At 37.9% G+C, this 12,500-nt stretch overlaps 2 protein-coding genes and 1 long non-coding RNA gene across 4 annotated transcripts in view; 2 read left to right on the top strand and 1 right to left on the bottom strand.

The window, feature by feature from the left end:
* Positions 1 to 1,175: 1,175 nt before the first annotated feature.
* On the top strand, positions 1,176 to 7,810 carry sprb (sepiapterin reductase b). Its single transcript, XM_079636590.1, has 3 exons — positions 1,176 to 2,553; positions 4,761 to 5,051; positions 7,426 to 7,810. The coding sequence occupies exons 1-3, from the start codon at positions 2,121 to 2,123 to the stop codon at positions 7,614 to 7,616; spliced, it is 915 nt and encodes a 304-aa protein (XP_079492716.1). The 5' UTR covers positions 1,176 to 2,120; the 3' UTR covers positions 7,617 to 7,810.
* Positions 4,951 to 12,500, bottom strand: part of LOC307011194 — a 13,805-nt gene continuing 6,255 nt past the window's right edge. The window contains exons 1-4 of one of the 2 annotated variants that reach the window (XR_013800369.1): positions 11,240 to 11,360; positions 9,976 to 10,146; positions 7,414 to 7,612; positions 4,951 to 5,087 (exon numbers count right to left, since the gene is read on the bottom strand). This is a non-coding gene — a long non-coding RNA (uncharacterized lncRNA). Of the gene's footprint in view, positions 5,088 to 7,413; positions 7,613 to 9,975; positions 10,147 to 11,239; positions 11,361 to 12,500 lie in introns of those variants that run through there. The other variant, XR_013800368.1, reaches the window with a different exon arrangement.
* Positions 11,567 to 12,500, top strand: part of lzts3b (leucine zipper, putative tumor suppressor family member 3b) — a 15,721-nt gene continuing 14,787 nt past the window's right edge. The window contains exon 1 of the mRNA XM_079636576.1: positions 11,567 to 11,644. The gene's annotated coding sequence lies outside the window, so the exon portion shown is untranslated. The remainder of the gene's footprint in view (positions 11,645 to 12,500) is intronic.

Here is a 12,500-nt window from a genome sequence, read left to right as displayed (position 1 = left end):
TGTCCATAAAGGTAATAAACACATCATCACAGTAGTCCATGTGACATCAGTGGGTTAGTTAGAAGATTTTGAAGCATCGAAAATACTTTTTGGTCCAAAAATAACACAAAATAAGACTTTATTCCGCATTGTATTCTCTCCCGGGTCTGTTGTGAATCTGCGTTCAGGACTCCGCAGTGACGCCGCTGACGTAAGACGCTGATGACGTGTTATCTGGTGCGCCCGAGCTTCGTTTACAGTCTGAGGGAGACGCACGCTATATTCAAGCTATTCTACATTGTTTGCGTGGATATCATTTTTTTAATGGTGCGTAAATGTGCATGTCGCGGATGAGACACTTTTACAGCGTGCGTTTCCCTCAGTCTGTAAACGAAGCTCGGGCGCACCAGATAACACGTCATCAGCGTCTTACGCCATCAGCGTAACTGTGAAGGATTGACAACAGACCCGGGAGAGAATACAATGCTGAATAAAGTCTTATTTTGTGTTATTTTTGGACCAAAAAGTATTTTCGATGCTTCAAAAACTTCTAACTAACCCACTGATGTCACATGGACTACTGTGATGATGTTTATATTACCTTTATGGACACGGCCAGTATACTGTATATACAGCTTCAATGGAGGGACAGAAATCTCTCGGACTAAATCTAAAATATCTTAAACTGTGTTCCGAAGATGAATGGAGGTCTTACGGGCTTAGAACGACATGAAGGTGAGTCAATGACATTATTTTCATTTTTGGGTGAACTAACCCTTTAAAACAAATTAAAACTAACTATGTTAAAACTAGGATAAAACATGTATACATCATACATCAGTTAAAAGAATATAGGATGATAATAAAGTAGGCGGAGGAAGAACATCATGTTTTGTTTTTTCATGAACTTTTACACTTTCATGAATGATCTTTTGTGGCTCTCGCTGTGAAATGGATTCACAATGGAGTCGGAAATATAATCTTAGTTCAAAGAGAAAACTAAATGATTTATAACCATAAACTAACTTAATTAGTTTCATTCATAATATCTTCAGTCATTCTGCTTCCTCTCCAGTAAATGTGTCTTGATTTAACCCCTTATCAAGCGCCCCTTTTTTTAATAGACGTGAAAATGCACTTTCCGAACTTAAATGGTTGTAATTCAAGAATGCTTTGGAATATAGATGTAAGATTGGTCTTGTTTTAAAGAAGACATTTGGCAGATTTTTGTAGATGTGAAATAAATTAAGAAAGTTAAACAGAAAAAAAAGTTATAGAAGTTTGAGTTTATGAAAATGTACAACGTTAAAAATTTAATTATTCATATTTTATATAAAATATATATTTTCAAAACCTGGTGGACTCTAAAACTGCAAAAAAATCAAAGGCAAAAATCTGAACAAGTTGTGTTTGAAATGTTAGGTTGATATCTCTTGAGATGAGCGTTCAGTGAGATGTAGTTTGGGCGCAGTACCACACTTCTCCACTAGTGGACATCACTGCCCATATAAGGGCGCCTCCATTTCCATATGTGGTTTGAGTCTGAACCATTATTTTTACAATTTTCATACAATTTATGAAGTAGACATCCTATTCAGAAGTAGTGTTGGAAGTTTGGCAGATTTTGAAATGAACTCAACCTCTAAGAAACACAGAAGATCACGTATGTGCATTATAGCTCGCCGCCACATCACTAATGCTGAATTATTATTATTATCTTTATATTTAAAACATTTTCAGAGCTTTTTTTCTAAAAGAATTGAACGGATGCTATCTTTTAAACTCTTGGCATGAAAACAAACTGAGGTTTCTATCATTCTTTCATGATTTTTCATGTTCATCACTATTTCAAAATAAAGGTCTGAACACGCCTGAGGAGTATGAACATATTCTTGCTGCAAATTGATAAATTACGGCTCCTCTGTCATTTATTTTAAACATCAGTCACTAAATATGAAAACTAGAGATTGTAAGCTTTCAAATTATATATAGTTAGTCACGATTGGTTCAGGTTTAGTATAGGATATTACTGCTTTAAATATGCAATGGCTGTGGCGATATAAGGGGAATGTTTATAAATTTGTCATAGTTTTAGAGCTTTTACACTTTCAAGGGTGATCTTTCATGGCTCTCAGTGTGAAATGCATTCGTTCCTCTCGGAGTCTCTCCACATAAAGCGCTCCGTCTCCGAGTTCCTCCATCACTCGAGTCCCAGACTCCCAGGCTTCTCCCCCGAGCGTCCCACAATGGAAGACTTGATCTCTCGGGAGCCCAGGGATCTGGGACGAGCGCTGTGCATCATCACCGGAGCGTCTAAAGGCTACGGGCGCGCGCTGGCGTTCCAGCTCAGCTGCCGCCTGAAGCCCAGATCCGTCCTGGTTCTGGTGGCCCGCACCAAAGCCCAGCTGAACGAGCTGAAGGAGGACATCGTGAGTCTGTGTGGACAGAAGAAACTGGACGTGCGCTGCGTCCAGGCGGATCTGGAGGAGACGGAAGGAGTGGAGAAAACGGTGCAGGCCATTAAAGAGATGAACTCCACTGAACCCGACCACGTGCTCCTGATCAACAACGCAGGTGTGCCGAAGCTCTATATGATTCTCTGGTTATGTGAACGTTAACGTCCTCCTGTGGTGAAGATCCAGATTTTTATGTTGTTTATAAGTGATCACAAACCCAGTCTGGAGCCGCACGGGTATATCTGTGGCAATAGTTACGGAAGCCCTGAACCGCAACGTAAAAAAAAAAAATACATGTAAAAAGAAAAAAAAATTGTGGATTTTTTTTTTTTTTTTTACAATTTTTTTAAAGCATTTCGAGATTAAAGTCGAAACATTACGAGAATACAGTCTTCCGTAGAAGTTGCGTGTGTGTGCATTCATATGTGTGTGTGTGTAAATGCGCTTGTGCAGTCGAACTGCATGGATCTACAGAAAATAGCGTTTTAAAATAACTTTTATCTGGGCTTTCAACTAAAGGAAATTCTACAGGTGCCAATCTACCAACATGCATTAAAGTAAAAAGCTATTATTTTGAATAGATCCATCAATGTCCGATGCAGTTCGACTGCACAAGCGCATTTACACACACACACACACGCGTGCGCGCACACACACACACACACACACACACACACACACACACGCGCGCGCGCGCACACACACACACGCAGGGAGCCACACACACGCACACACACACACGCATTATGAATGCACACACACACGCATTATGAATGCACACACACGCGCGTTATGAATGCACACACACGCGCGTTATGAATGCGCACACACACACGTTATGAATGCGCACATACACACACGCGTTATGAATGCGCACACACACACGCGCGTTATGAATGCGCACACACACACAACTTCTACGGAAGACTGTATTCTCGTAAAGTTTCGACTTTAATCTCGAAATGCTAGAAAAAAAATAGTCACAAATGTTTTTTGGTTTTTTTACGTTGCGGTTCAGGGCTTCCGTAAATAGCCAACTATACATTGTATGGGTCAAAATTATCCATTTTTCTTTTATGCCAAAAATCATGAGGATATTAAGATCATGTTCCATGAAGATATTTAGTAAATGTCCTACCGTAAATATATAAAACATGTATTTTTGTGAGTGAATGCAGCACAATCGTGAACATAAATGCACAACTTTAAAGGAGATTTTCTCAATGTTTACATTTTTTTGCTCCTCAGATTCCAGATTTTCAATAGTTGTGTCTCGACCAAATATTGTCCTATCCTAACAAACCACACATCAATGGAGAGATTATTTATTCAGCTTTCAGATTATGTGTACATCTCAATTTAAAAAAATTGACCCATGTGACTGGTTTTGTGATCCAGGGTCATTTTAATTTGCTTTAAGACAAACCATGTATAAATTCATAAGTCCACATTGGTTAAAGTCCCCCTGTGGTGAGAATCCAGCTTTTAATGTTGTTTATGAGTATGTGGTGTTTTTAAGCAAGCGTTTAATGTTTTAGTATTTGATTGGGGTTTAATCCAGATTATGAACAAATGTTCTCCCAGTAAAGTTAATAAATCGTTTTCTGTTCTCGAAACATTGGCACAAATTCTAACATATTTAAATGTTACTACTTGGAATGGAAATGTTCAAACATTACAAAATGTAATGTTCAGTCACAAAGAATAACTTTTTTAAAGTCCCCCTGTGGTGTAAATCCAGCTGTTAATGTAGTTTATGTGTGTATGTGGAGTTATTAATCTGCTTTAACACACACCATGTGTAAGTTCATAAGTGGACAGCATTGCTGAGTATCTTCTGCTTAAAACTGCAGTGAACCAAAGACAGTCTCAAACACACGGTTTGGAATCGCTGGTGTTTCTGACGTCACACACTACCTTGTAACCAATCAGATCAACGTGTGCTCGTCCACCAGTGGATCTCTGAGTGAGTGAGTGAGTGGAGGCGGGGCTCATTTGCATATTCATAGAACTGCGCATACTAAATGAGGCAAGGGTGTCGAGTTACATTCAAGATATTTTAAGCCACTAATGTAATTTTGGTGATCAAATATGAGTTTTAAGGGATACAATGATTGACTACAGGGGGACTTGAAGGGAACATTATGAAAATGTTATGTTACTATTAAATGAAAAAAGTAGTAAAATTTCCATGAATGATTTTGAGAACATTATTAAAAATCAGATAACTTAAATTTAAAGTTACTGGGAGAGCGCTTGTTGGTAACGCTGAGAGAGCCGCTGGTTCTCTCGTGACGTGCAGAAACGTGTGTGTGTTGTTCTCAGCGTCTCTGGGCGACGTGTCTCGCTTCGCTCTGTCGTTCACGGACCCCGCGGAGGTGAACCGGTACCTGTCGCTGAACGTCAGCGGCGCGCTCAGTCTGACGGCCGGCGTCCTGCAGGCGTTCCCGCGCCGCCTGGGTCTGAGGAGGACCGTGGTGAACATCAGCTCTCTGTGTGCGCTGAAGCCCTTCCCCTCGTGGGTCCTGTACTGCACCGGGAAGGCGGCGCGGGACATGATGTTCCGGGTGTTAGCCGAGGAGGAGCCGGATGTGCGGGTGCTGAGTTACGCCCCGGGTGAGTGTCGGCATCTCACGATCGCTGTCCTGGACCCTAAAGCAGACGTGCAGAAAGTACATATAGTTACATTGTTTCTGAACTTTATTTAGTTTTAATAAATAAACAATCAAAAAATAAGCTTGGAAGCTTGGAAAGCTCTTCCAAGCTTTATAATGGTATAATGGCAGGATTGCAACCAATAGATTGAAGCTCATAAAAGTGCATCTGTCCATCATAAAAGTGCATCTGTCCATCATAAAAGTGCATCTGTCCATCATAAAAGTGCATCTGTCCATCATAAAAGTGCATCTGTCCATCATAAAAGTGCATCTTTTATGATGGACAGATGCACTTTTATGATGGACAGATGCACTTTTATGATGGACAGATGCACTTTTATGATGGACAGATGCACTTTTATGATGGATAGATGCACTTTTATGCACTTTTATGATGGACAGATGCACTTTTATGATGGACAGATGCACTTTTATGATGGACAGATGCACTTTTATGATGATAGATGCACTTTTATGCACTTTTATGATGGACAGATGCACTTTTATGCACTTTTATGATGGACAGATGCACTTTTATGATGATAGATGCACTTTTATGATGATAGATGCACTTTTATGATGGATAGATGCACTTTTATGATGGACAGATGCACTTTTATGCACTTTTATGATGGACAGATGCACTTTAATGATGGACAGATGCACTTTTATGCACTTTTATGATGGACAGATGCACTTTAATGATGGACAGATGCACTTTTATGATGATAGATGCACTTTTATGATGATAGATGCACTTTTATGATGATAGATGCACTTTTATGATGGATAGATGCACTTTAATGATGGACAGATGCACTTTTATGATGATAGATGCACTTTTATGATGGATAGATGCACTTTTATGATGGACAGATGCTCTTTTATGATGGACAGATGCACTTTTATGATGGGCAGATGCACTTTTATGATGGACAGATGCACTTTTATGATGGATAGATGCACTTTTATGATGGACAGATGCACTTTTATGATGGACAGATGCACTTTTATGATGGACAGATGCACTTTTATGATGGACAGATGCACTTTTATGATGGACAGATGCACTTTTATGATAAATAGATGCACTTTTATGATGGACAGATGAACTTTTATGATGGATAGATGCACTTTTATGATGGACAGATGCACTTTTATGATGGACAGATGCACTTTTATGATGGACAGATGCACTTTTATGATGGACAGATGCACTTTTATGATGGACAGATGCACTTTTATGATGGACAGATGCACTTTTATGATGGACAGATGCACTTTTATGATGGACAGATGCACTTTTATGATAAATAGATGCACTTTTATGATGGACAGATGAACTTTTATGATGGATAGATGCACTTTTATGATGGACAGATGCACTTTTATGATGGACAGATGCACTTTTATGATGATAGATGCACTTTTATGCACTTTTATGATGGACAGATGCACTTTTATGCACTTTTATGATGGACAGATGCACTTTTATGATGATAGATGCACTTTTATGATGATAGATGCACTTTTATGATGGATAGATGCACTTTAATGATGGACAGATGCACTTTTATGATGATAGATGCACTTTTATGATGATAGATGCACTTTTATGATGATAGATGCACTTTTATGATGGATAGATGCACTTTAATGATGGACAGATGCACTTTTATGATGATAGATGCACTTTTATGATGGATAGATGCACTTTTATGATGGACAGATGCACTTTTATGATGGACAGATGCACTTTTATGATGGGCAGATGCACTTTTATGATGGACAGATGCACTTTTATGATGGATAGATGCACTTTTATGATGGACAGATGCACTTTTATGATGGACAGATGCACTTTTATGATGGACAGATGCACTTTTATGATGGACAGATGCACTTTTATGATGGACAGATGCACTTTTATGATAAATAGATGCACTTTTATGATGGACAGATGAACTTTTATGATGGATAGATGCACTTTTATGATGGACAGATGCACTTTTATGCACTTTTATGATGGACAGGTGCACTTTTATGCACTTTTATGATGGACAGGTGCACTATTATGAGCTTCAATCTGTTGGTTGCAACCCTGCCATTATAAAGTTTGGAAGAGCCAGGACATTTATTAATATAACTCAAATTGTGTTCGTCTGACAGAAGAATGTCATATACACTAGCACGGCTTCGGGGCGAGTAAATCATGGGCTGATTGTCATTTTTGGGTGAACTATCCCTTTAATATTTACAGACTGTGTATATGTATATGGAAGATGTGTTTTAGGAAAGGTGTTCACTGACGCTGGACTCACTGTGACCCGCAGGTCCTCTGGACACAGACATGCAGCTTCAAGCTCGTCGCTTCTCCGGAGACCTGGAGCTGCGGCGCTCGTTCTCCTCCATGTTCTCCGAGCAGCAGCTTCTGTCCTGCGAGGAGTCCGGCTCCAAACTCATCAAACTCCTGCTGGACGACGACTTCCCGTCCGGCGCGCATCTCGACTTCTACGAGCTCTAGGAGCAGATCCACACACACACACACACACACACACACACACACACACACGAGCTTCTTCCTAGGCTTTCCAGCACAAATATATAAACATTCAACATACATTCACTGGAGAAGAAGCAAAATCACTAAAAATATTAAGACTGAACAATTAATCAAAATGAAGTGAGTTTGTGTTAAAACAAGAACAAATATCTGACAATGGAGTCAGATTTTTTTTCTTTATTTTAATAATGTAATTTTTCAGACTTCATATCTTCAGCTTCTCCAGTAAATGTGAATCCTTCATAACTCAGATTTACTGAATAACACATTTACTGAAGGAGCAAAATAACTGAAGACTGGAAAAAAGATATTTGTGCTGTTTTTATTTTTGATTATTTGTTTATTTTAATTTTACATTTGTATCATTTAATTTTTTAGTAAGTGTTTTATTTTTAATTTTTTTAATTTTATAATAAAGTTTTTAGTGTGTTAACTTTGATTGTTTTATTTTTAAATTATTTATTTACATTTTACATTTTTATGATTTAAGTCTCAGTGTTTTATTTTTATGTTTTCCTTTTTTAATTGTTTATTTTAATATGACATTTTACGAGTTTATTTTCAGGGTTTTATTTCAATTGTTTTAATTTTTTTAATGATTTGTTTGTTTTAATTTTTATAAATGTCTGTTTTCCAGCACAAATATCTAAACATTCTTGAATCAATATACATTTACTGGAGAAGCAAAATGACTGAAGATATTAAGTCTGAAAAAATAATCAAAATCAGTGACTTTTTCATAGTTTATATATTTGTGCTGGAAAACAAGACAGAAACACAGAGGAAGGTCATAGTTTGTTGTTGATAGATTTATGCTCTTTTTATTAATTTTAAGGCTACGTTAAAAATCTGTAAATTTGTTTAGACATATGCACACTTTTTTATAGAAAGAATAAACAAAAGTTGCTGGTGTTTCTCAGCTGTGTGGAGTTAGTTATTAACTATTAGCTGAGGACCTCTAGTGGAGATCCACGGAAACACACAAGGGAGAAATCAAAGAATATTCACAGAATATTTAGACTTATTTTCTCCACCATATCTTTGGTGTTTTCACGTAATAAATGAACGATAGGGCACAACAGCCATATTTGTTGTTATTTTCCTCTATTCCACAAGATGGCATTAAAACTCACCGCAACACTTTTCTTAAAGAGACAGTTCACACAAAAATCGCCCTCGAGTTATTCTAAACCTGTACGAGTTTCTTTCTTTTGCAGAACACAAATGTTGGTAACTAAACAGTTGATGGATCCCATATACTTCCATACTATTTTTTTTTCATACTATGGAAGTCAATGGGTTTCATCAAATGTGATTCTGATTTTATACAACAGTTCAATAAATAAGAAGTTAATATTGTGTTATATTTTCTGTTTTTGTTACCTGAACTGTTGTGCTTCTCCGAAAATCTCATTTCTGAATGAATGATTCGTTTGAGCGAATCAATCGGGTCAAACAATGATTCAATGACTCGTTCATAAAGAGAGTCAACTGATTGAATCAGTCGTTTGAACGAATCTAATGAATAGATGACTCGCTCATTTAGACATGTACCGCCACCTACTGGCAGTGTCAGTTTCTTATTTAGAGTATCATCTCATGTAAAACATTACACATCTCCAAATGAATAAAAACCCTTTAAAAGTACAGTTTACACAATAATTAGTAAATGTTTATGTGTAATAAAATCTATGTTGAATAAAAAAATATATATTTATATTAAGCTACTTTTTGAATTTAACACAATAATGACTTTAATTTATGATTTGGGGTTAATTTTTTTTAGCCAAATTTGATGTGCGATTAATTTATCCACATTGTGCAATTAATTGATTTTAATGGTTTGACAGCCCTAGCCCGAACCCCCCCAAAAAAGTAATTAAATCAACAGTTTTTCAATAACTGAAGAATTATGCAAAAGTATGGTATTTTAGGTAAATCATAAAATAACAAATATCTGGCTGAGTTTGTTTTATTTATTGACGAGACATGGTTAGATTTAAATGATCAATGTCATTTATTAATTCAGATTTAGTCAGATTCAGTCCATTTAGATAACCACCGTATTAATAATGAAACCATTAAAAATTTGATGCTAATCAAATAAATGCAATTTATTGTTAAGTGTAAAGCCATATTAAATTATTATGGGAAGGGTTTATTGTGCAGGCGAGCAGAATAATATATATTTTTTTTAAATAAATTAAATTTCTGTATTTTTAATGATATATCAAATAAATAAACAGAATATCAGACCCTATTTGAACAGAGAAAGAAACATCGGATTCTCCACATCTGATCTGACATTAATAACACTTACAGGCTTTTTTTCATGGCACGTCTTCTTCCTGTCACATGACACACACACACACACACACACACACACAAGCTGTCTCTCTGATGGAGCCGGTTGCCATGGTAACAGCTGGAGTTGATGTCATCGGTGAATTTGTGAATGGAGACCGAGTGTGTGAAATAACCCGCAGCTCTCCTGCAAGAGAAAAGACATGAGCGCGTGTGTTTTATAGAGGAGAGATGCACGAGAGTCGCTTCTCAGTGTTTCTTTGACTCTTTTAAGACATTTTTGAGAAATTTAATGACATTATTGTTTTTTTTGTCATTTTTTATGTATGTTTTAAAGTTGAAACCTACATGGAAACACTGTAACCTTTAAATAAACACAAACAATAACATGAAAACAAGAGTAAAAATGCTAAAATGCAGGGTTGCTTTAACCCAAATTTGGGTCAAATATGGACAAACCCAATCGTTGGGTTAATTTTTTTAATTAATTAAAAAAAAATTACAAATATGGTAATGGTTTGTGCATATTTGCCCCACATTTGGGTTGAAAAACGTGTTTTTTTTTAGAGTGTATGCAAAGATGACAAGACCAATAACAATTCACTATGCAAATCGCACATTAATATGCAAATATCGCATCATCTGCTTTTATTGAACATTATATCAGTCAGTGAGAGATGTTTAAAGCCTGAGGAACTTTAACACAGAGCTGCCAAACAAACACTGGATTTATGGGAGAATTTGATACATAAAAAAAAACATGACTTTTCATTGTTTCTATCATTTTACAGTGACTTTTTCCGCAAGCCGCATCGTTCCGCCAGTAGGTGGCGACAAACGACTCTCTCGATGAGCGACTCAACTGAGTCAATTCGAATCGTTCAAAAACAATGACTCATTCATGAACGCCACTATGTTTAATCTGAACATTGTGATTATAGATATTTCGGAGAATATCTACATCATTGGATTAATAAAGAAAATGCTGTGCTGAGCAAAAAACACATAATTTTATCCATATAGTAGCCTAAAAATTACCTTTTGAACATACATTTCTGGCCAAAGAGTCGGGATTTTAACTTTGTATACATACTCATAGGCTCCTTATGTTTCATCAGACAGACAGTAGTCCATATTTGACCTATTGAACATATTTATCGATAAAAGGGTAACTTATACATTCTCATAGACGTCTTTTGATGTTAGATCAAGCATACAGTGGTCCATATTTGACCTAGGGAACATATTTCTGGCCAAAGAGTCATCAAAGGGTAACTTACTAAGCGTTCTCGTAGACTTCTTTGTTGTTACATCAACCACACATCGGTCCGTATTAAATATCTTTGAGGAAAAACGTGAATATGGTTTTTATGGGGTCTCTCATGAGTGCGCATGCGCACGTCGCTGCCTGACTGACTTCATGGCATATTCTACGCACATGCGCGGTGCCGTTTGCGTATCAGGGGGCGTGGCTGACGCGCGCGAGAGGGGCGTGGCTGAGGTGGGTGTGTGGCTCAGCTGATACACGCATCCACTGACTATCATCATCATCATCCTCATCATCTGAGACCTGCTCCTGTAAAGATAAACACCGCTCGGTGGGTTAATGGACTCGCTGTGGTGGACGCGTCGGTGAGTGAACGCGACCGATGTGACGCGCGTCGCTGTCCGCGGTGCTGAAAACAGTGAGTACGAGCACGAGCACGCATTATAACCAGCGCTATTATAAAGACCTCCATTCTCTCGCGCACATAAAGCCAGCGAGCACGCGTTATGTAATGCATTGAAGGAACGAAAAGGCAAGGTCTTTGTGTGTGTGTGTGTGTGTGTGTGTGTGTGTGTGTGTGTGTGTGTGTGTGTGTGTGTGTGTGTGTGCAGAAGCTGGAGGTTGTAAGGCAGAAAATGGAGAGTGTGTATCAGAGCAGGGCTTTATGCTTTTAGAGAGAGCTGCAGGTCTCTGTTCAGACACAACACACTGCACATGAAAGGCGATGCGATCTTTTGTGTCCGACACACAGGTGGACTGGACACTGGCCGCTCAGATCGGGACTCGCAGGCCTCAAGGAGCCGATACAAATAAAAGTTTTGCTCATGTATCCTGATCCACATTACACACAAAGCCACACATAAGTCTCCTCGTGGCCCGTGACCAGCCAATGTGCCACAGCAAATGTGTGTGTGATGAGCAAGTGAGAGAACAGATGAGGTAATGGTGAAGCGCTGGAGTGTGTGAAGCCCCTGGTGGTCGGACGTGGTGCTGCAACTCACTCGTGTCTCTAATGGCATCAATGTGTGTGTTTTACAGCCGCTTACACACACTTTCAAAACTTTACACACAATCAAATCCAAGAATCGCACACAAAATGCAAAATGACTCACATCTCTTGCCCTGCACTGCATTCAAAATATCTCAAAAGCAAACATCTGTGTTACGTTGTAAACACCTCTGACGTAATATTATATTTTTGGATGTATATCATATACACACATTTATTCAAAACCTAAAGCTCTAATTTCACGTACATTTCTGTACAAGATTGA

The sequence above is a fragment of the Phoxinus phoxinus genome (assembly GCF_949152265.1).
Source record: "Phoxinus phoxinus genome assembly, chromosome: 15".
In the NCBI taxonomy this organism is placed as follows: domain Eukaryota; kingdom Metazoa; phylum Chordata; class Actinopteri; order Cypriniformes; family Leuciscidae; genus Phoxinus; species Phoxinus phoxinus.
This window is presented reverse-complemented; position numbering and strand designations above follow the sequence as displayed.